Raw genomic sequence first — 25,583 nt, 5'->3', positions numbered from 1 at the left:
AAGGCAAATTGACATAATACATATTCTGAACAAAACTTCCAACTAGACCCTTGATGAATTTACATATCTTTTTTAGATTTTAAATAATAAGCTTATGAATTTTAAACATTTATTGACCTGAATGCCTACAGTCCATAAATTAAACAAACGTGTTTGTAAATATAGGCGGATCCAAACGGAAGGGGAAGAAACATTCTATAGAAATATTTCGATGGAAAAAAACAATACATATCGTAGCCCTGACCAACCAATAAACCGGGCCAATCTATTTTATAAGTACAACAACACGGTTGACCCATTTAAACGAGTTGTACACATATTTCGATAAAATAGTCTTTACTTTTGCGAAAATCCCGTGCTTGACTATGCACGTGTAAATCGCGATATCGTCATTTGTATTATTTCTTTTGTTGTGTGTCTCAAGAAGCCTGGTGTATTGGGCAAGCAAAAAGCAGAAAACATCTGAAATAAACTGAATATTACCTCGGATATGACTCTATGAAAGGGCGCGTGCTGTAGGTATGTTTGAAACAGAAATGCCACAATGTCAGGTAAGCATTGTGATTCATTGTCAATATCATTTGTCAATATCATTTGAAAGAAAGTTCTAATAATACATTTATTCAGAAGTGACATTCATTACTATTTTGGCTTTTTTCCAGGTGACCAGGATACGTGATAAAAATGTAGGGGTCTAACTGGAAGTTGTGCTCAGTATATGTATTTCGAAAAGCAGCCACTGTCCTAATTTCCATAACTTGACATAACCTTTAAACCTCATTTTGATCTTGATTGCTAGCCTTCCCATTTGGCTGAAACTGCGAGGCTTAGAACAATTTTTTGCAGTTTTCATTGGAAATGTTATTATTATTTCTATCGTATGTCCAGTCGCCGGGTTTAGTTTACAATTCCCGCTATCTTATAAAATAGTTCTATCCATACTGTAAATACTCATTCAATTGAGCAGGACATTCACTGATGTTGGAATAACTCACGGCCCAGTTTATTTGTAATGAGTTATTATTCTGTAATTAAATTATAATTGTAATCCTATCACATGTTTGAGATACTAGTCAAGTAAAATAGTTACCAACGAAATAACTGTGCCAGTTTTAGAAATCCGAGAAATCAAAAGTATGCATTTCATACTGGTGGAATAATTAGAATGAAAGTAAGCAGTAAAGTCGGATCTTGTTAGAAATCTGCTATTATCTTTGTTGCGAAGACAAATGGGCCGAATAGCTGTGTTTGACAACACATGGCAGTAGTCTTGGTATATGGGTTTCTTTGTATTTATCCGTAGACCTATTGATCGGGTTTTAGAAGATATATATATAATATGTATTAACACATGTATGTTACTCTTATAGGCGGAATTTCGTTCTGCACATCCTGAGCTTGATCGTTTTGACAGTAACTGTTGCTCTAGCGGGAACCGCTTCTGATGTAAAGGCATACGATACAAGTTCACAGCGTGCACGTATATTTTTTGAAGTTGCCTTATGCTGTTTTATTATCAAAACTGTTGTCCTGGAAATTTTCCAAGTAGTTAGGTAAGCTGATGCGAGAGACAACGTTTTTGTAAAATATTCCAACTGTAAACTATGTTTATGGTTTGCAAATGGTTGATACAAAGTCTTTATAGTAAATATGATATGAACTTTAAGCAGTTGTGCACGTTTGCTACGTTGAAATACATAACGTTATGGCTTGTAAGTTGCTGACATCCACAAGCTGGGTCCGGCTTAAGTAAACGAAAAGCATAGTGCAAGTAAAGTGAGAAAGTCTTTAAAAAGTGAGTTTTTGATTATATATGATGAGCAAAATGTGTATACATGAATCAAGCGTAATGTAATAACATCAGTTTTTAATTGTGCTCATTTCAATCACGGGAAAATACTTCAGAAATAAAGCACATGGACATTTTTGTGTCCATACTGACGAAAAAGGTAAATTTACTGAGAAAAAGGTATTGAAATCCTTACGGATGGGTTCACAGTCGATCTTTCTACAACAAATGCAGTGTTGTATTGATGTATAAATATGACACAATGCTTTGCAGAAGGCAGTGTCTTGACGCTATTTAGAGTGAATTTAAAACTAAATACCCCCTCTTTAATTATGTTTTTTTTTATATTTTAAATTTCATTAATTTTATAACGGTGCAATTGTATCTGAATAATTATTATTTGTTAGAAACTCCTGAAGGTATAAGTCTTGCACTTGACATAAAGTCTTATTATGGTACACGTTTGTGCAAATTTTTGGTTATCAGTCAAGGTATCTATATAAATATATAAAAGTTATAGACTGGATAAGGAAAATATGTTCTAAAATTGAGCTTGATCTTTAAGCTAGGGCCTAGGTCTCGCAGATTACACGTCATCTGGTAGTGATGAATGCCAAGTTATATTGATATTCATGCATTTATAAAAAAAGTTATAGCTGTAACATATTTAACCACTGCTTAACCATAGGAAATAGAGATCAATATAATAGAACATTTATTAATCCTACCTGTTCTGTATGATAATTACATAAGTTTTCCTATTTTGACATTCTGATACAAGCAAAACAGTATTATCTGCACAATAAAACACTTACTGGTTTTAAATTTTATTATCGGTTTTTTAAGGTTTTTTTAAGTTAACTGACACAATCATATGAAGGAGGTTTTAAAGGGTAAATCAAATACATGTGAATAAGTCCTAAATGCTTAAGTTTTGCGAAAAAGTTATGATATTGTGTCTTAAATCGTGTTCATTTTCCACTCAGTTGAGTAATGGCATGAGTTGATAACTTTAAAGATAATACATTGATTAACAAAGCTATCATGAAGTTCAAATTTGTTACATCATACTTATTGTTATTTCAAGGACTTAGAAATCGAATTCTCGACTTTATTAAATGCATTTCTATCGTTGAAAATTTAAAGTTATAATACTGTTCAAAATCACCGTTAAAATAAAGCAAATAACTTTGTGGATTTGTAGAAAACAGTCTAATGAACAAATTCGCCCGTTAGTTAGACTTGGATGGCCAAATATTGTTGAGATACGAATGGATATAAAACAATGAAATATTAAATGACCAGCTGGTCACTAATTCACTCGCCAGGACTCGCCGAATTCCGTAAACCAACGGAGACAGTGTCACGTGACAAAAATTTAAATACGTCGAAAACAACAATTGCTGATCGGCCGGGATAGGATGTTGTGTAAAGACGGCGGATAAATGCAGAAATTTACAAATATTTTGCTTTTCGATGCCATTTCTACAAACAATGCATTAATGTTATAAAATTAAGCCTGTTGTTAAATAAAAGGAAATGCAGTTTACCAGAAAATGCGATACGAATGTGCTAGACATGTTGTTGTTTTGTTTCTTAAAATAGATTAGCGTGGCTCTTTGTACGGTCCCGTACGAACAATCATTTAGCGTGGCTCGTATTACGGTCCCGTACGTTTCACAATCAATTTGTCTACATCTTCACAGTAGTCCCTAGCTAAAGGTTCAGCTCAGAGATGTTTATATAATATGCTGTTACGGATCTCAGAGCTAAAATGAATCCCGTACTGACACCTAACCAGGAATCGTTCCAGAAGTCTGTCATGCTATAATTTTATCAAATGCAATGGACTCACCTTTTACTATACAATATTTCTAATCAATTTTCCTTTTGATCTGGCATAAATAATCCATGCAACATAATTTGAACACAAGTTTCAAATTGGTACCCCTGTCTGCAATATTTTGTCCCATCATTGCAGTTGTAACCTGATCAGGGAACTCTTCATTTTGAAAAACCAACAGGCTGTAGAAAATCGTTATTTATTGACATTTTCTGAAAAATTGTATGTTGTTTTATAGATTTTATGTGATTAAATTAAATTCATAAATAAGTAAAATTTTGATTTTCAAGAATAACCACGTGCTCTGAACTGTTGCATGACATCATGAGTTTCTCACGAGAGTCTGTGCGAGATGTTGCGGTTTGATACTGGTTAGTTAAACAAATGGGGTTTTGTCATTACTAAATGAATGCGACCATCAGAAAATAAAAACAAGTGTCAGTTAAGTTATGTTAGCCAGAACTAGATAGTCCCAACTGTCAATCACTGACCGTGACTGGGAGGCGACTGTCTGGTCGACACTGATGATTAAGCCTTCATTGAAAACACAAATTAGTGTGCAATATTAAAAATCAGCACTATTATATTACAAGTTACAGGTTAAAAGATGATAAAACAGATATTTCAGGTTTGATCAATCTAGGCCACATCTGAACTCATTAAGAGTAGCACTAGATTTAACATGATGTGGCAGGTTGTTTCAGAGTCTAATGGTTCTTGGGGGAAAATTGAGTTCTTGTGATAATGGGTGCGAGAGGAGGGAATATAAAAGTGAAGGTTCTGAGAGTCTAGCCGGTACTGGTGATCTACAAAAGAAATAATGGAATGGCGGATTTTATATAAAAGAATCAAAGATGTAAGGATGTGAAATTTCTCCTTGTTTCTAACGTTTGCCAGTACAGTTAACATTTCTGTGATGCTTCATCGACAGAAATACTTGATTTGAACATATCTGGCGGCAGCCTTTCGTACTCTTTCAATTCCATATGTTAGAAACTGTTGAATGCCAAACAGTTGAGCAATATTCCAATTATGGTTGAACATGTTTTATACGGAGTTTCTTAAATTTGTACATTTATCATTTGTTTGATCATTTCTTTTCATGTATTTTAGGGTCTTGTTTGTCTTTTTTGTGATCTAACACTGCTGGTTCGCTTAAATATTAAGCATTTTTATAGTTTTAAATTTATGTATATGTAGCTTATAGTGAAAAGCATGTGTTTCTTATTTCTTTTTATATACCCTAATCACTTCGCATTATCGGAATTCAACTCCTTTGACCGGGTCTTTTTCCAAAGCTCTAATTTATGGAGGTATTGCTAGAGAGTCTCACAATCATGCATGATATTTATAGTGAGATAAACTACTGTATCATCAACAATGGGTCTTACGGTGCTTTTAAGTGAGCCTGGCAGGTGACGGACATGTTAAGAAAAGGCAAGGCCTAAGGACATAACCTTGCGGTACCCTTGATACCAAATGTGGCATATCTGATTGAAGACCTTTTGAGTTCGTATTGTATTTAAAGAAAATATTTAACCCACATGGATGTTTTTCTATATATACCTAATTGAAATAGCTTGTAGACCAGACGATTGTGATCGACTTTGTCAAACGATTTGATCGTCCATTACTATTAGGTCTGTCTATTTACTAGCTTTAAGGTAATCAAAAATTCTTGACTAAAATTTAATAATTGAGATTCACAGCTGTACTTTGAGCGGAAGCCATGATGGAAGGAATTAAGCAAATTTTATTATCTAGATGATTAATAATATTTGATACTAAAACATGTCCCATCAGTTGGAAGCAATTGCAAGTAAGAGAATAGGTTTGTTATTGCTGGCTTTGCTTCGTGGGCTCTTAATGTATACAGGGACAACGATAGCCGTCCTCCAATCTTGTGGAACACTGCTGGTACCAAGTGAAGACATGTAAATATTAGTCTCATTTTTATAGAGGAGCAGTGTTTAAACTGTAGGCGGACATTGTGTTGTAAGCTTTTTCTTTTACTTTCCTGTGTGTGTGTTTTTTGTTGTTTTTTTTGTTGTTGTTGTTGTTGTTGTTGTTTATTCCCGTTCTGATGAATCTAAGTGAATTCTATACTTTTGATTTGATGTTATCAACATATTCTGACCAAATTAGATACATGTATTTACTTAGTGTGACGCTCGGATATTTAGCAGCGTCTCTAGTTTTCAGTGGGGGGGGGGGGGGGGGGGAGAAGAGAGAGAGAGGGAGGGGGGAGAGAGAGAGAGAGAGAGAGAGAGAGAGAGAGATAATTAGTTCCAGTCAACCGAAATATGAAAGAAGAAGTAGATAGATAGAGAGAGAGAGAGAGAGAGAGAGAGAGAAGGAACTTATTATTGTCAATAATTAGTTCCAGTCAACCGAAATATGAAAGAAGGAGTAAGCATATTACATGATATTCAAACGATGATGTGAACTTCTATAGATGACATTTTTATTATTCACACTTATTGCATATGTGTCATACGATGACAACAATATTGCATGCATATATAAAGTTAGCCTTTTTCTATATTCGAAATCATTTCCTGTTTATGTGCGACTGAAAATTAAAGAAAAGTAAAGAAATCGGTTGAAAACATATCAGTTGAATGACTTCAGTACAATGTTGACAAAACTGCCGTACGAATAACCACCTGCGGTTTATTTCACTATTCATACGGGACCGTACGATTAGCCACTTCCTTTAGCGTAGTCACGGACGTATCCGAATGATGGCGGTTGCGTCACTGAAACCGAAAGTAACATTTTTTTAAGTCCGTCTCAATCGGTGGAATCTATCAATTTACAAGTAAATTTATCCAGCCAATGTCTTCGTGAACGGATGTTTTATGCGTTGCTGTAGAAAAATGACCTTCCTATACCTTTCACTACGTAATCTTAGCTGGCCAGTATTATAACTTTAAGAAACATTGCATTTCCAGGATGATTATTGTGCCATGTCTATTCAAATCCCGTGATACTCAACAAAGATTTTGGCCATTTCACGACTTTAGCACACACAAACAGACAAAGGTATGAACATTTACACGCATACACACGAACGCACATACATACATGGATAATTCTATATCCCGCTCTCATTTAAAATGGTGTGTGTTTGGGGGATGGAGGCGGGCACAGAATCTTAACACCTGTCGATTGTTAGATCATCTTTCCAATATATTCCTTACGAGGCAATCCCTGCTCGCGTTCTACTTCCTTTTATCGCTTGAAATGGTAGGCGCCTGAACCATGAAACCCATTCATTTGTGTGTTAAGTGTTTTACACGTGTATACATTGTACTAGTATATTAACATGGACTTCTGTAATAGTGGCCGCGGTCTATGCATTTTGCTCTAAAAGATGATAATTGTTTTCGTTTTGATACCTTATTCTCAGGTATATACAAGAATAATTAGTACTTTTCAAAATATTGCGGATTTTTTTAACGCGCACAAACAGAGCATTGTATTACTAATCAGTTTGAAACATAATACGTGTAGATTACATTTAGTTTTCACTGCATGTCATTTTACTTTCCAAAATCCTTACATAACAACAACTGCCAAAATTTAAGGTAAACATTGACATAAAAGCGACACAAATTAATTTCAATGAAGGCATTTATCTGGTTTGCCAAACCGACCAGCAAAATTTAATGCAAAACGAGAGCTTCTAGTATACTAGGTAGTTAGACCGGCATCCGTCGTCCAACGTTCTACATTAACATTTTTGTGCCCAAATCCCCCCTCCCTATGAGTGTTGGGGACGCGCCTACCTCAAAAGGTATTTGATATAGATTGATGAAACCTTGCATGAGTCTTTATCATGATATGAACTTGCGCACTTCAAATTTTTTTCTGGCCCCGCCCCCTATATTTAGAGTTATGGCCCGTGAAATCGTCAAAAAAAATGCATATTTTCACCTTGTGACGCGCCTAGCTCAAACAGTTTTGATATAAATTGGTGAGATTTTGCATGAGTCTTCATCATGATATGAACTTGCGCATATCTTACTTTTCGTCTGCCTCAGACCCCTAGCTTTAGAGTTATGACTCATGAAATGGTCAAAAGTGCATATTTTCACCTTTTGACGCGCCCAGCTCTTAAAGTATTTGATATAGATTCATGAAACCAAACATGAGTCTTAATCATGATATGAACTTGCGTACCTCCCTTTTTCATCTGGCTTCGCCCCTATTTACAGAGTTATGGCCCCTTAAATAGTCAAAAACGCACATTTTCACCTTGTGACAGTCCTAGCTCAAAAAGAGTTTAATATGAAATGATTAAACCTTGCATGAGTCTTTATCATGATATGAACTTGCCCACTTTCTATTTCTCATCTGTGTCCGCCCCCTATTTCCAAAGTTATGGCCTCTGAGATAGATAAAAATGCACTTCTTCAAGTTGTGGCGCGACTAACTCCGAAAGTGTTTCATTTAAATGGATGATACCTTGCATGAGTGTTTTATCTCGATATAACATTGCGTACCTTCTATTTTTGTCTGCCTCTGCCCCCTATTTCCAGAGTTATTGCCCCTGAAATTATTAAAAATGTACATTTTTACCTTGTGACGTATCTAGCTCAAAAAGTATATGATATAAATGGATGAAAACTTGCTTTATAATCATATAAACTGGCTTCCCTATTTTTAAAGTTATGGCCCCTGAAATAGTCAAAAATGCACATTTCCACCTAAAATTTTGCCTAGCTCAAAAAGAATTTGAAGTTAATTCATGAAACCTTGCTTGAGTCTTTATCATGATATGACGTTGAACACTTGGCATTCTTTGGAGAATTTTAGTGCTTATTACAGAGTTTAGGCCCTTGAAATAGCTAAAATAGTGGATTTTTTAATTTGATGCTCATACCTCAAAAAGAATATGGCCTAGAATAATGATTTTTTTAATAAAATGTTTGCAGAGGCTATATTACCCCCTTAAGACTGCAAACATTTGAATTACTGCCCCTTATTTGTGACAGCTGTACCAGTGGGGGCACATCCGGTGCCCTACAGACACATTCTAGTTACTTAAACATCTACTCTTGTGACACTCATAGTCAGACATTCACCAAAGGGCTTGGTTCACTAAGGGTCAAAAACGGCCCAACCTCAGAAATAGATAAAACTTTGGATATGAACCCTCCAAAGCATTGCATTTCATATAATAAATACAGTTTTATTGTTAGGAACATGCATGACGTCATAAAAATGACTCAAAATGTTATGGTATTATATAACTCATCTGTATTTAAAAAATACAACCAAGACAGACTCTAATGGCCATTATTTTTAATTTAGGCAAAACAGCAATTCACATGCAATCTGTAGCATTATTATAAGGTTCTCTCCCAAATATCTAAATAGGGTCGCTAACTCCATACTCGGGGCAACTAGAGCTGAAAATACAAATACCGGTATATGGCTTCTTTTTGGATTTTCATCGAACTTGGTATGTTGCATCATTTTTATTTTTTCTCCATTTTTTAATAGGGATACAAGAGTTAATTAACATAAATGACTTCTGCTCGTGAATCTGTGGATGAATCATTTTCAAACTTGGTCTGTACCATCCTTTAATGGACTTCTCTTATTTTTTTGATGGTTTCACTTAGTTAGGTTTCTGAAAGTGCTGACAGAGATAAAGAAAACATTAAATCTTATCAAAAACCTCTCTGTGTTAACGGCTTGATGAATCATCACTAAATTCGGCATGTAGCATCCTATGTACAGACAACTCTCAGTCTTGTTTAAATGGTTGTGCTTTTTTCTGTTGTTGTTGTTTTATCTTTTTTCGTTTTTTTTTGTTTTTTTTTGTTATTTTTTTTTGTGTGTGTGTGGGGGGGGGGGGGGGGGTAGATTTAGCGTCGCACCGACACAATTATAAGTCATGTGGCAACTGTCCAGCTTTGATGATGGAGAAAAACCCAAAGTGCCCCTCCGTGTATTATTTCATCACGAGCGGACACCTGGGTAGAACCACCGACCTTCCGTAAGCCACCTGGATGGCTTCCTCACATGAAGAGTTCAACGCCCCGAGTGAGGCTCGAACCCACATCGATGAGGGACAAGTGATTTGAAGTCAGCGACCTTAACCACTCGGCCACGGAGGCCCCTTGTTTAAATGATTCCATTTGACTCCTTGTAAGGGGGGACACCGCTAACAAGTGAAAAATATTTAAACAACTTCTTACAATGAAACGATTGATAAATCGTCACCAAACTCTCAATTTTGTTCCCAGTAAAATTCAGAAAAATACGTTCGAGTAAACTACTTAAGGATATTCACCAAACGTCTTCAGAAGCAACATGAAGTAGTCAAGGTCTTCATCAGGGTCTTTTGTTTTGTTATTTGCTGTTGCTATATTTCAAAGGTATTATTTTCGATGCAGCTTATATTCGTTCTTATTTACTTTGAATTTTATATGTTTACCAACAAGATTTCCTTAGAGGTAATTTGGTATTCCCATTGAGAATGAGGGTTAGAATGAATTTTAAAATACTTGTCATCCCGCAATTACCTTAATATCAATATGAAAAGGTCATGCAAACATATTGTTCAGACTCAGTTATTTCAAACTAATTCTGCTTTAACAATGTTTAAATTTCTTATAATGTTTACAGAGTTTTCTCATATTTCCGATATTTTCCTTTATTATGAAGAATAATCCAGTTTTAGATAAGAAAAAAATAACGAAAGAATGAAATGACTTCAGACGTTCATTGGTAAACTGCCAATATAAAGGTATCAAGCACATTTCCCTCGTACACTGTAATTATTTGTTTTATTTATATTTTTGCAGGCATGGATTTAGAATTTACTTCAAAGAGCTTCTCAATTGGCTTGATTTAGCTTCAGCATTTCTCCTGCTCATTGTCATTCCTGTACGTTTCATTGATACAAAGGCGCATTGGTATATTTTTGCTCTCGGGTATCTGCTTTGGGTGATCAAAGTCTTTAAATACGCCGTAGTTTTCAGGTAGGTAAAAGAATTATTGTAGTATCAATCTTTGGATTGTTCACTACATAATAAACAAACTGTAGTCCACTGAAATAAAGCTACATGTACAAAAAGAGTTTTACAATTTGGTTATCTTAACAGTAGATCGATCTAGGATGTTTGTTTTAATCGACTCAAGTAAATTTTGTCAGACCAGGATCATCCTAGTTTTGCATACGCAGACTGGTCGTCGGCAACATCGAAACTGGTGCAGATAGGATCGAAGTGTGTGTGTGTGTGTGTGTGCGCGCGTGTGCGCGTGTGCGTCGTGTGCGTATGTGTGCGTGTGTGCGTGTGCGTGTGCGTGTGCACAATGCCCAACTTTATATTGTTGCCTCACTGGAATATCGCGCCGTAGACACATTATATGATATCCCACCTAGTCACATTATACTGACGAACCCACGACCTCCCGCACTCAAAGTGGACGCTCTACCACTAGGCTACCGAGTCAGTTACGATCGAAGTAATGAAATATTTTATGTTTGAACACTACCTTCTTTGAATTGCCCGATCTTGTCCTCAAACGGTATCACAGCCTTCCGTCTTTATACACGTTCATGTAGTGTATGACTATATCTTACTGCTACATGGTCCGGAAGACGTTTTAAATCTTTCAGACATTATCATGTTCGAAAAGGTGATATTTCCTATAAATGTGAAAACTTATTGGTCACCAAGAATGACGCTCTATGGCTTCCCAGGGTACCGGATCTTGGCCAGGACATTTACAAACACGTCAATTTATTGTATTTAGTAAGCCAAAATTCGAAATTTTAGTAAAGATATGTTTCACAAGGATATCGCACTTAATTCTGGTACTTTCTAGATGTTTTATAGTGGCATATTTCTGTCGTAAGATAACCTTTAAAGGTCCGTGAACAGATTTGCGTCATAGATAGATATTTAGAAAACCATCTGGTTTTCTAGTTAACGTTTGCGATTATATTTCAGAGTCAGATAAATATCTTAACACAAATAATAAGTTATTTTTTCCTCTAAATATTAAATGCAGAGGATATATTGTAAAGAATGTCCATTCTAAATAACTAAATGGTTATCTCGAAAAGATTTGCTACCAGTTATTGAAAAATCGGGTACTCTGGACATGTTTATATTTTTCGATAAGTAGCAACACGAATCTTACCTAGTTAAAATGGTTTTGGTAGCTTTTACAAAAAAATGAAATATGACAATTTTACTTGGGAAAGTTGGGACAAATGTTATCAATTGGAAAACACAGTCGCCCTGGGAAAGCTATTTCCAATTGCAAATGACCGTTTCTCACAAAAATAGGGATCGGTCATTTCCCATGGGAAAGTTAGTATTATAGTCAAATATCCAAAAATATAAAACTGTAATAATGAAAATTATTTATATATATAGTTTTATAAGGTAGTTGTGTAACATTTTCTAAGCTTTTGCAGAAGTACTAGATGAGTTTTCCAAATTCTGAAATTTCTGGCAATTTAGAAAATTGCAGCTTTTTAAAGATATTGTTTTGATAAAATCTATAAGAAAATTGTTTAAAAGCAAATAAAGCAGATTTTTATTGACATCTATTCATGAAACAATATATCGTTCTATAGAAGTCCCATATTTTCAGTTAATTGATTCAAGTCTTCTAAGTAATGATTCATTTCCACATATTAACAGACTTGAGCTAACAAACATTTAGCATAGAAAGCAAATCCTTTCTGTGATTAATATGTTTTTCTTATTAATTAACATACTAGTCAAACTGGAGCTTATGCAGAATCCCTGCGAAAAATTTTCTGGAGAGACCTCATTCCCTTCAGCATACTGTTTTGTATAGTAAACCTTGCATTTGGAGGCACATTCTTTCTTGTTTTGAAAGGCGACGGCAGCTTGGAGACTCATGATGATACAAGGTAAGTATTTTGACAGCTTTCTGTTATCAATTTTAAAGTTCATCAGTTATGGTTCAGTTTGGCTTGTTTCGTTTCTCGGGTTGCCATGACTTTAACATATTTAATCTAATAACCCCGAATGCATTTTACTTAAGGAGCCTCAATACATAAAATGTCAAAATCATAACATATGAACTTTGTGTCCAAAATTCCGAAACCGACAATATCTTGTTCACGCAAATGAACAGGTCGGTGTGCAAGGTATGAAAAAAACAAACAATATGATTTGCGATTATTTGTTAAAAAAAGGCTAACTACATTGGTTGGTTTCGCGATTTTCAGCCATCAAATTACATGTCACCTACGCCTACGTAATTTCTTAGAAACAGGGCAACTAAAACTAGACGTTTTGCAGTCAGACACAATCCCTGTATTGCCTAAATCTGAATTTTCTTAATTAATTTGATATTGACCATGAACTTTCAACCTTATAACAATATGATGATTGAAGAACAAGGAGTTCCAAGGTAACTGTTGCTGATCATAATAGAGTATAAAGCACCATCGTGGTATTAAAATAATGCCTCTTACTACTCTTAAATAAACTGGATAACCTTGATAAAAGCATAATAAAATACATAAGATAGGTTAATTGTATTTGTGATACTTGTGCTTTTCTGTTTTTCTGCACAGCTCCCTTTGGGGAATCTGGTATGTTGGCTTGAGGACAATGATAGAGGCCCAGCCAATTGTAGAATATACTGGATCTGAAGGCTACAGGTAAAGCAAGATATACATGCTATATAGTTACTTATTGACTTTGAATTTGTAATATACAGACTGATTTTTCTGCTAAGTTAACACCGTTGTATTTCACATGGACATTTTTGCCATTTCATAATAGATAATGAGTAAGGTAAAGGTAAATGAGTATTGCTTACTAATACCCAATACTAGACCTGGTAAGTTGTGTTTGCCACCATGTTTTTGCATTGTAAATAAAATAGAAAACTGCAAACATTTAACAGTTATAGAAATGACAGGGTTCCAGACCTTTTTATGTGCGTTTGACACTCGCTTAGAAAAAATCATTTCGAAAACAAAAGGTGAACCACGAGCAATAATCCGATGCAAAACTATTTTGGTAGGAAACAAAACATTAAAGCTAAGCATTCTTGTCAACATAATTATGATTCTAAACTGCGACTAAACATCGCATAATGAATGTTATTTGACAGACTATCGCCTCTTTTAGTTCTTCCTGATAGACCTCTTTTAGTACTAATCGTAAGATATGTGGGAAGATGTCACAGAGTTGTCGCATATGATAACAAAAGCCTATTTGACTGTATACAATATGTCTTTTGGATAGCTAATGACTTGTTCAGCATTAAAATAGTATGAAAGTACAAACACCATCAAAGTTTACGTTTATCAAAATTAAATTATACAAATGTTTCAGATATGAAAAAAAAAATTTTTTTATACTGAACGGCATACATTTTGCATATGTATCAATAAAGTTAGGGAAAGGTAGATGATTTTTATTTGAGTGTACATATATATATATATTCGTTCCGACAAAAAAAACATTGGGAGTTATAGACATGTCTTATCAGGTTTGTTGCTTTTTTCAGACCATTTGGAACGATGGTCATGCTAGTTTTCATTTCAATGACAATTGTCGTGTTGCTGAACATCCTCATTGCTCAGCTTAGCGATACGTACCAGAAAATTCAGACTGACGCTAAGAAGTCTGTATTAGTAAATAGGGCTTGGACTATCGCACGTTTAGAAAGGAATGCATTACCTTACCCACCCAAGTGTCAAAGTTGTCTATGTCATCTTCGTGAGTGTCTGGCAAGGTTTATACCGCCGTGTCTTCAGGAAAAGGTGAGAAGCTTTGTTTTCTAAGAAATGGATGTGTAGACAAAACAGCATTCAGTTTTTATTGTTTCACTTATGTTGGTTTAATAGAAACGGGGATTCTAGATATATTCAAATGACATGACTGGCCAATTTTTGTGTTGAAACAAGTATTTTTGTTTGTGAAATTTAAAAGTACGCTGGTTTACAGATTAGCTCACGCGGAAAACCCATTCTACTCGATCCTCGGAGGATGGCCAAAACGATAACCAAGGCTCCGTCTCGATTTTTCTTCGAGTCAGCCATTTTCCGTCAAGGAATTTCGCTATCTGACTCCGAGGATTTATGCGATATCACTCGAAGGAAATCCTCGAAGTGACTCGAGATAAAATCCAATTAGCGGAATACACACCTATAGATATCGGTTTCTTTTGTTTCCGAGTCACTTCACGGAATTCCATCAAGTGACTCTGAGACGGATAATTGATTACCTATACAAATTTAAATGCGCCTTCGAGTAACTTCGAGGACAAAATTCAGATTACTCGGAGCAGGGTGATTATAGTTTACATAGTGATAAGCGAAATAACACTGTATTTGTAAATAAATTATTACTGTAGTACTTTTATCTTAGTAATACTTTAAAATAAACCATTTTTCTGTTTACTTATGATATTTTATCACTTTTTGTGTGGATACGGCAGTAGTATTTTTATTCTATTTATAATTTCTTCCAAATGAATAAATTAATGAAAGACAATTTTCAAAATGAAAATTAATCATTTCTCCTTTAATTTTATTAATTAATAAAGGTCACTTTTCTTTCTCGGCCATTATCTTATCGTTTATCTAGTCTTATACAGTTTCTAATTAAGTCCATTTTACATCAATTTATTTCTTAATCTAATTTGCACTGTCAGAAACTATTTCAATATAATATTTAACAGATCACTATTTTTAACGGCTGTTAATTTAAATTTTGTTTACTGTAGTCATCTATAATTCTTAACATTTAACAGTTTACTTTTCTAGCGGGCGTATTTTTAAAGTTTGTCTAGTTATAAATTATTCATTATTTAGTGCATTTTCATGACTTTCTTTCTAAATTAATTTCGTAAAATCAGAAATTATTTCTATATCATAATTTAACAAAGCAGTTTCCTTTAACGGCGCACATTTGGAAATGTGTTTAATTATAATTACATGATTTATAATTTAGTCCGTTCTACATAAATTTTTGTTTGTTTGTTTGTTTTGGGTTTAACGCCGTTTTTCAACAGTATTTCAGTCTCTACATAAATTTACATCTAAATCTAATTTGCATGTATTTCAATATCATACTAAACGATTTACTTTTAGCGAGTGTTATATGGTAGTTGATCTATTAAATTATTCTTTATTTAGTGCATAAATTGTTACACGAAGTCAGAAATTATTTAAATATCAAAAATTAACAAATCACTTGCTTATAACTGCGTTGATTTGAAAGTTTGTTAAATTTCGTATGATTAATAATTTAGTTTATTATACTTAAATATACTTTTTAATCTAGTTAGCTTGGTCAGAAACTATTTCAATATCAAAATTCACAACAGTTTCATACATTCAATTAAAAGAACAAGCTAATTTTATAAAAACAATCCGTCCAAGTAAGGAAATACTGCCGAGAAATTTCGTCAAACCATCTCGCGGCACTCGAAATGACCGATTTTTTGTATATTGCAGACTCGGAGTCGCGCGGAGTGGCCATAAAATACCGGAAATCATTATATTGTTACCTGTATAATTTCGACTCGGAGTTCCGTCAAGTAATTTCTCGGGGTGACTCGACGAAATTTCGCTAAAGTAATAAATCTATAACAGTCGGTACTCCGAGTCAGAATTAGGCAGTATTTGTAAGAATTCCTCGCTATGCAAAATTTTTCCTTCGAAGAAGAACGGAAAATGGGTTTTCCGCGTGAGCTGATCTGTATGTAGATTATATAAAAATAACGTTTACTTTTCTTCTACTTACGTTTAACTTATCATCTAAGGCTTCCAAGTTTGACATCCTCTAGATCTTGTTAATATTATATAAATGTCGTACACATTATTCTAGGGACAAAAAGAAAGCGAAAGGTTTTTATCTGAGGCAGACTTAAAGCCACTACAGTCTAATGAAATGGAAGAAATCAGATCTGCATTAGCGGGAATAAACAATAAACTAGTAAAGTCTGATCTTAAAGTTCAGACACTTAAATCAAGAGTTCGAAAGATAAATGACTTTAATGAAACGCTGTTACAAGAGATAAAAAAGATACAAAAGATGCTGAAACCATCACGAGAGGAATCGACTGCATGAATAATGAAAATGAACGTAACAATTCTGTAGAATCGATTACATGTCAAAAAGATAAAATGATTTTTCGTCTTGTTTTAATATTATTATTATTAATATTATTATTATTTAAAAATACACTGCCAAGGTCTCTGTATGAAAGAATTGTGTTGAAGTCCAGATAAACTATAAATTGTTATTTTACGAAACTACATTAAATATTATTATTTATAGTTATTCTATTAAGCTATTTGTTTGTAACTATTTCATTATGCTGATTATCAAAGAATACGGAGTACTATTAATTAAAATTACTGTAAGCATGTGTCGATTTGAACAGTTATGCTTCTAAAAGGTTATGATTAAACTTTAACGTTGTCCATCTGTTTTCGGTTTCTATACAACATTGTATATATACTGACCACGTGGTGGACACAAATCATTTAAGTACTAGATAATTGTTTAAAAAAAAAAAACATTGCTGCAAAAAGTTGGCTTACATACCTGGGTGCAGGCTGTCTCACGTGCTGTATTTCAAGAATATTGTGTAAGTTTAGGCTACTATAACAAAATATTTCTAGACAACGAAGCAGTCATTTAACTTTGTTTTTAAGAAAAAGAATCTATCACTAGCTAAGATGCAGATAGAAATATCTGATTCTCAGGTAACTATTTTACGGTAACTCGGCAGAGCCTCGTTATTACCTACAAAATTGACATCGAGCCAGATATTTCCATCCGCAAGATGGAACATTTAACAAGTGAAAGATTCTGGAAGATCTCCTTTAAACCATCAAAGCATCTATTTAATCATTTTTGAAAAAAAACTATTCAGTGTGTTGTCTCCATAACTCAGTGACATTAGTTTACTTATATCTTTTCCCGTCGTGAATTCAAACCCAACACGAAACATTAAGTTTAATTACTTTTTTTTCATTTTTGTATCATTTCTAACACATTACTTTCATTACTGGTTTGTTGCACAAATGTGTATTCTATTTTTTTAATTGAGAAAGGTAAAGAACAATTTCATCACGAAAAATCTGACAATGACCGATTTTTATAAATCTAGGTATTATGTAATTTTATTTTGGCTGCATATAGCTTATATATGTTTTTGATCTACTTGATTTATGACAATTAACCTGTGTATGTTTATGGTGGTATTTTTGTTAGGTGTTTTTTTTTATTTTGATAAATAATTGCGTGAATTTTATAGGTCTGTCCACCACAAACGATAAAGGCTTTGTATGTTTTTAAAGTCTAAATGTACATGTACATACAAACACATATTTTATATATATAATCAAAATACAAAGTGAAAAAGTCATTAAATTAGTATTTGCTTAGTTTCGTATCTATAAATGATGGATGGTATGTGATTTTGCAGGGGTGAAAATTACCCATATTTAAGCGTCTATTCTTTTACTTTTTCAGTGTTCTAAAATTATCGACGATGTGTGTAATACCTTGAGTGTTTTTATAGTTTGTCGTTTTTAACTCCGTTTTATTGTATTCTGCTGTCCTAAAATACATAATATTATATTTATTGTACCAGCCGTCATATTATTTGCAAGCATATTAACTGACATACCTGTTTTATGTACAAATAAATTGTGTATAAGTATGTTAATTATGTATATAGATGGTTTTAACGGTGGCAAGGATAAGGTTATTCTATGTCTGCACATTCTTACAGTATAGCAGACTTGAACAACATGTACTGCTTAATCTATTGTCGTCAAAAGTCAAAATATATTGACTGAACTGGTGTCAAAACCGCTGATAGAATATTATTCGACAACAAAATGACCGTTCTTGAACGTGTATGCTTACATAAAACAATACAAGCATTCCGTCCGTTCGATCGGCCAATAGACCACAATTTTACAATAAAAATTAATCAAACTTTACGAATTTTTGTTATGGATATTTAATGATCCATGTAGTTTCGGAGATCAGAAGGTCAAAGGTCAAGGTCAAAGTAATCTTGAGACTGCGAAAGCCTTTGCTCAATATGTAAAGGCTGCTGTGGACATAAGATGTCCCTTACTGTTTCGTTGGCAAGTAAGATAAAAAAAAATGTCAATATCTCTAGTCTGTAAACGGTTTCCAGCAAAAGGTATGAAAAGTATAAGCATACAGTGTTCAAACTTCGTAAGCTGATTGCCTTTGGTCAGTAGATTTTATGTTATGTTGAGGTCAGTACGTATAAGGTCAAAGTCACATGGATCCCGTTCCTGGTAAATGTTTCCAATCATTTTAATTTAATGTCGTCGTCAAATTCCATAGGAGGATGGCCTATGGTTAATACATGACCCTTATATTGTAAGGGATTAGTAGGTTAAAGGTCTAGATTACAGTGACCGTCAAAGTGTGTTATCTAACCAACAAGACTATCAAATAATTGATATTTATCTCCTGCTTTTAATTTAACCAATTCAATTCAATAAAGTGCATTAAAGAACATACAACGAATGTTGCGCAAGGTATGTTTGTGTTAGATGCCAGTGTCCGCTTTTTAAATTACCTAACTCTTGAATTGTATGTGTCATAACTTCTATTATCTCATTATTTAGTTTGAAGGTAGACGTGACGTTGAATGTCTTCCCAGTTCAAATATCATTGTGTGTGTGTTATTTTTTGTTTGTTTGTTGTTTTTGAACAGTACCAATGAGCATAGATAACAAAGCTTCAGATGTGTGCGTGCGCAAAGAATACTGCGCCGTCCTCGAACAGCACGGCAAAAAAAGTTTTATTTTATCATTTGTAAACAATTCATTAATCTTATTATCTGTATCATTTACAATAAAAATAACGGAAAAAATAAACTTTAACATTTCTTCAATCCCTCTATTTTGCACCAAAGTTTAATTTGAAAAATTGATGATGTTAATTTCTTTTTGTTTATGGCTACGGCTTTGACTGAAATGCACATACTTTGAATTTTACTTTATATCTTACATGTAATTTTTCTTGGCAATTCATTTTAATATATAAGAACATTCTTAGTTATCCACTTATTTTCTTTTAATTTTTTAAATTGACAAAGATTGTTAACCTTGTGATGACGTTTTAGTTTGAGGCAAATGTACACAGTAAAAGTGCGCAATTCAGCTGTCAGTTAAATCATCATTTTGTGTTTATTTAATTTGTTATTGTTTTAGGTCGGCAATTCAAATAATTCTTAGAACAACCAATTTGTTTACATAGTTAGATCGATGTAGCTATTTACCAGCCAGCCATTGTTTTAACAGCGGAATGTGTTATTCATTATTATTTGGTCTAAATGACTTTCTTAACTATTCTAACTAATCGGATATTGCAAAGTTCTCAACAGAAATTGATTTTGTTGATCTAATTATAATAAATTAGTTTGTTATTGAGTTTGATTGAACATTCATTATTTGCTCAGAAATGTTAGTTAGGTAGTTGGTTTATTTGGTCAGCAATTTTGTTTTATTTAGAACAGCAAAATGAATCGCAGTCGATGTTTTGTCTATAAGATTTGACCTGAATTCTTTTGTTTGTTTCAGTACTAATCATATATTTACGAAAATACCAAGAAGTAATTGCTTCTACATCTGTTGTTTATGGTTATACATTTGCATTACTTACGATTCAATTGGCAAGTTTTGAAAACTGCTATGCACTCCTTTTAATAATATTAAACATGGCATTACGTTGCCGTTCTTGACAAAGGGGTAAATATTTATACTCCAGTCCCCGGGGACCTCCCGTGTGCAAAAAACGTCTACCGGCTAATTTTTATATTAATGTTTAGATAAATGTCTGAAATGTCAGAAAAGTTAGGGTGGAGTTGCCGCATCATAGTACGTTTTTCGAAATCCAAGATGGCGTCCAAGATGGCCGCCAAAATTATGAAAAAGCACTATTTATCATGCTTTAGTCATAATTTTATGAAAATTTGAATAGTTTTTAATCTTGAAGTTCACAAAATATAGCAAACCCATTTTGCCATCCATGTAAGTCAATTTCTCTCAATTATTTGTACATTTACTGAAGAAAAAGAGGAATGTTCTTCAAAGTATTGCGAAAAAAAAATACTAGAAAACGATGCTGCTGTATATTTTCACTTCTTGTATTTATAGTTTCAGTGATATTTACAATTTTTTAGTTTAAGGTGTAAATATCATTAGTTTTATTTAGATTTATATCATTTTTATAGTACATGGATGCCTGACTCTTGGTATTGTTTTTTTTTTTGGAGGGTGGGGTAAATGGAAGCTAATCCCAAATTTGCTTTAAATACTAAGGATTTTATGATCTTTTCCCAATGTTTCTTCAAAATATATATGGTACTTATATGATGTTTGCCTTGAACTGAGGCAGTAATAATACTAAAATATATATCTTTGCTTTGTAATTCGACCATGTATCATTGTTGCCATGGTAACAGCTTGAAGAAAATAAGAGAAACGTTTAAATATATGTTGGTTTGGTATTTTTTCTTCTTTTTTTCAAAAAATAACAAACCAGTTTATGTTTGTGGTACCATAGATTAAAGCGTAAGATTTATTGATAGCTCATACCAAAAAGGGGATGGAGTATAATTTAATTGTAAAATATTAATTGTATTAAAAATTCCATTTCTTGAAAATTCCCCTTCACAATAACATAGAATCCAGAATTGACACAAATTATCATACTAAAATATAGAAAATCCTTTTTCTATAGTACTCTTTTGCACTTTGTAATTATCGATTTTTAGTCTGTTTTATTGCTCAAAAGCTTTTAATAATTCCAAAATACATTTATATGTAAATAAAATTTTCTATGTGAGAACTGTGTGTAACAGTAATACAGAAAAAGTAGAAAACAACAGGTCGCCCAACACGACAAATGTTGCTCATGATGAGACGACGTCTCATGTGTAACACCCGCGGGCCCTTGGCTGAAAGGTAAAGTTCACACTTGAAAGTCAAAGACCAAAAGTGTTTTTCCTGTCCAGTTTGTAACTCAACAATCCTTAAAGGGATTTTGATATTACTTGGCACAAATATTCACCACCACGATGTCATGCAAGAACCAGGTCCCTAGTCTAAGGCCAATGTCACACTTAAAGGCCAATGGTCAAATTCAAGAATGACAACAATGTCCGGAACATTTCTTTTTCATGTATGGAGTGATTTTGATGTAACTTGACACAAATGTTCACTACCATGAGGCACCCTTGTTTTAAGAATAACTTCCCTTTATTTTAATATAAATAGCTTATATTGTAACTTATTTAATACTGGCTGTATTGAAAAATCGAGACCACTTTTCTGTGGTACAGCATGCATGTTATATCCTATTTGTAGGTGTATTTTGACATATCTTTTCCTGATAAAGAGTTTTGTGTGGTCCTGTATTATAAAGATTTTTACGATTTACTTCCCTTTTCTGTTACAATAAATGACATTAGAGAAAATTAGGTGCCTTCTAGTAAGGGACTTCGTATTGCTTGGCAATACTTGATACACTTGTTTATTATGGAGTTTTTTTAAATATCTGTGTAGCAGACGTCTGTGTAAGCAAGTGCTTAGAGAGCGGTAGTGGTGTAACACATTTCATTTCTCTTGAATAGTTCATTTAACTTGGTTATATTCTATGTTCTTACAGATTCTATGCTTTAGAAAGTATAACTGATATTACATAATTCAAGGTTGATAAGTATCCTTGTCGTACAAGCTGTCAGAAGTTTCTACAGTGTGCAAATCGACTTATGATAATGAAAAGGTGCAAATATTACTTAAATCCTTACTAACAGATATGTGTAGTAGCAAAATGGTACAGCATTTTGTATATCTTATTTGAACAAAATTAGAATGGGAGAAATTTACAATAGATAACGATTTCAGCAATAAGGTTTAATTTGTATTTGTAATTCTACAATTGAAAAATCTTATTTCTTTAAGCGATGCAGATGCATAATTCAACACAAAAAAAATGAACAAGTATGAAGGTATCTGTTTTATATTTTTATACTGGCTGAATGTAACACCTTTCGTAGGAAAGTTGTTTTCCCTTGTAAGTCTGTGCAAAAATCTAGACGACCAAACGGGAACTTGGAAGTCAAAAATATACAGCATTTTAAAATGAAAACTATGAAATCTATTTCGATTGTTCATTAAGACGTTGTCGTAGGGTCAGATAAATGGAAGTAAATCCTAATATAAGAGCTGTGTGTAAGACAGCGCGCTCCACTTTTCGGGGATTTGACAGTAAAATGAATATATGTCTCAGTAAAGATCTCTACTTTAAAAGGAAGATATACCAAGGGGCATAATTCTGTCAAGAACACAAATTAGAGTTATTGGGATTGTTACAAATGTACCACACATGCAAATGATGATGGTAAAGATATATTTTGAGTTTAAGTCATTATCTTATATAATACCAAAGTTATGTCCAGAAAAAGAAGTTAAAAAAATTCTAAGTATGAAAGGGGCATAATTTTTGGCAAAAATACAAAGCAGAGTTGTGGGGATTGTTACCACACATGCAGATGATGATGATAAAGATACATATTAAGTTTCAAGTCTTTATCTTATATTGCATAAAAGTTATATTCAGAAAGCGAAGATTGCGAGAAAAAAAACTTTAAGTACAAAATGGGCATAATTCTGTCAAAAACACAATTAGAGTTATGGGGTTTGTAACCACACATGCAGATGATGATCATAAAGAATTTTTTTTAATTTCAAGTCAGTACCAAAGATATGTCTAAATAAGTAGTTTTCGGAAATATTTAACATGTACCCTTTTTTTGCACACGGGAGGTCCCCAGGGACTGGAGTATTAGTGAAAATGCGTAGAAAAGAGGTCTGAATAAAAGAGGACAAATTAGAGGAAAGAAAAACATTTCACAGAAAGGGAGAAGGATAACTAAACAACGACTCAGAGAGGATAGGAAAATATTTTACAGAAAGGGAGAAGGATAACTAAGCAACAACTCAGAGAGAGGGTGTTAAAGTATTAAGTGCGCAACATTTCCTGGTTTACCATCGAGAGTTTGCAAGAGCTTCACTGTAATGCCTTTTCACTATCAATTATCTATACTGGTCAAAGCATAAATTATTGTGTGTTTATAGCAGTTGTTACCTTCTGCATACTGAGAAAATGGGAGACGACAGCAGTAATTACTTTGTCATGGTATATTTTGCGATTAGTTTCATGTTACTGTTGCTTTATTATAACTGTTATATTCGTGGTAAATAAATTTCTGTGTGTGTTACCATATATGCTTACTTTCTTAATCAATGCAACCGATAAAGAGATGTGTAATTTTACACTAACGCAGTAAAAGCATTCAATCTGCCGTGAATTGTCTTTTCCGGAATTCATACTGCGTAATTAATTATACTTAATTTTCTTTTTCTTTTTTGATAACTTGATTGATTAATTCATTGACAAAAGAACTTACGCATATACTTTGCGATAATATCTATCAATGTAATACCCCTTTAATTTATTGCGTTTCCTTTTTCTCCACTTTTAAAAACCGGAACTCTTATTCCAACACCCTTAGATTTATACTTGCCCGAAAGATATTTATTTGTTAAATGGCAAAGGAATAATTGATATTTTGTCGAATAAATATTTATGAAACACTATATTAATTATGAGCAATGGTCCTGTGCTTATAGACGATTTTGTAATGTTGCTGAATCTTATCATAATACCTTTTAAATTTCTATGCATTTTCAAGTTTTTTAAATCATTTTCTTTAAAAAAAAAAATAAAGGGAAACACTACTTTATATGAGTCAAGGGAGATTGTACAAGATGTGAGCAAATAACATGTGCTAATTAATATATTTTAAGGTTTAGTTATTCTAATTCGAATACTTCTTTGAATTATAAGCATTTTAATTTCTTGTTAATAAATCAATGAGAAAGACTCTGCTTTTACTGAGTCAAGGGAAAACTATCAAATTTGAGCAAATGTTATTATGTGAATTAATACAGTACACGGCCATTTGTAATTCCGCTGGAAAGCAGTTGAGAAATATGGCCACATATACCGTCTGAAACTGTTATATGATGAAAGTAAAAAAATATCCCAGCTTAAGACACATGTACCTCAGTGCGTCTGAAACTGTTATATGATGAAAGTAACAAAATATCCTAGCTTAAGCCGCATGTACCACAGTTCGTCTGAAAGTGTTATATGATGAAAGTAACAAAATATCCCAGCTTAAGACACATATACCTCCCTCAGTGCGACTGAAACTGTTATATAATGAAAGTAACAAAATATCCTACCTTAGGCCGCATGTACCACAGTTTGTCTAAAAACCGTTATATGATGAAAGTAACAAAATATCCTAGCTTAAGACATGTACCTCAGTGTGACTGAAACTGTTAAAATATTATGATGAAAGTAACAAAATATCCTAGCTTAGGCCGCATGTACCAAAGTTCGTCTAAAACTGTTATATGATGAAAGTAACAAAATATAGTAGCTTAGGCCGCATGTACCACAGTTAGTATAAAACTGTTATATGATGAAAGTAACAAAATACCATAGGTTAGGCCGCATGTACCACAGTTTGCCTGAAACTGTTATATGATGAATGTAACAAAATATCCTAGCTTAGGCCGCATGTACCACATTTCGTCTAAAACTGTTTTATGATGAAATTAACACAATATCCTAGCCTAGGCCACATGTACCGCAGATCGTCTAAAAATGTTATATGATGAAAGTAACAATATATCCTAGCTTAGCACGCATGTAACACAGTTCGTCTTAACTGTTATATGATGAAAGTAACCTAATACCATAGCTTAGGCCGCATGTAACACAGTTCGTCTAAAACTGTTATATGATGAAAATAACAATATAACCTAGCTTAAGACACAGGTACCAC

At 33.4% G+C, this 25,583-nt stretch overlaps 1 protein-coding gene across 1 annotated transcript in view; it reads left to right on the top strand.

The window, feature by feature from the left end:
- The window catches only part of LOC123563800 (uncharacterized), a 54,459-nt gene extending 30,511 nt beyond the window's left edge, over positions 1-23,948 (top strand). The window contains exons 7-12 of the mRNA XM_053536138.1: positions 1,371-1,553; positions 10,454-10,630; positions 12,388-12,543; positions 13,216-13,302; positions 14,160-14,415; positions 16,487-23,948. Of these exons, the coding sequence (XP_053392113.1) occupies positions 1,371-1,553; positions 10,454-10,630; positions 12,388-12,543; positions 13,216-13,302; positions 14,160-14,415; positions 16,487-16,729 (1,102 nt within the window). The 3' untranslated portion in view covers positions 16,730-23,948. The remainder of the gene's footprint in view (positions 1-1,370; positions 1,554-10,453; positions 10,631-12,387; positions 12,544-13,215; positions 13,303-14,159; positions 14,416-16,486) is intronic.
- The last annotated feature ends 1,635 nt before the right edge of the window (positions 23,949-25,583 follow it).

Source organism: Mercenaria mercenaria, chromosome 2, assembly GCF_021730395.1.
Source record: "Mercenaria mercenaria strain notata chromosome 2, MADL_Memer_1, whole genome shotgun sequence".
NCBI lineage: Eukaryota > Metazoa > Mollusca > Bivalvia > Venerida > Veneridae > Mercenaria > Mercenaria mercenaria.
This window is presented reverse-complemented; position numbering and strand designations above follow the sequence as displayed.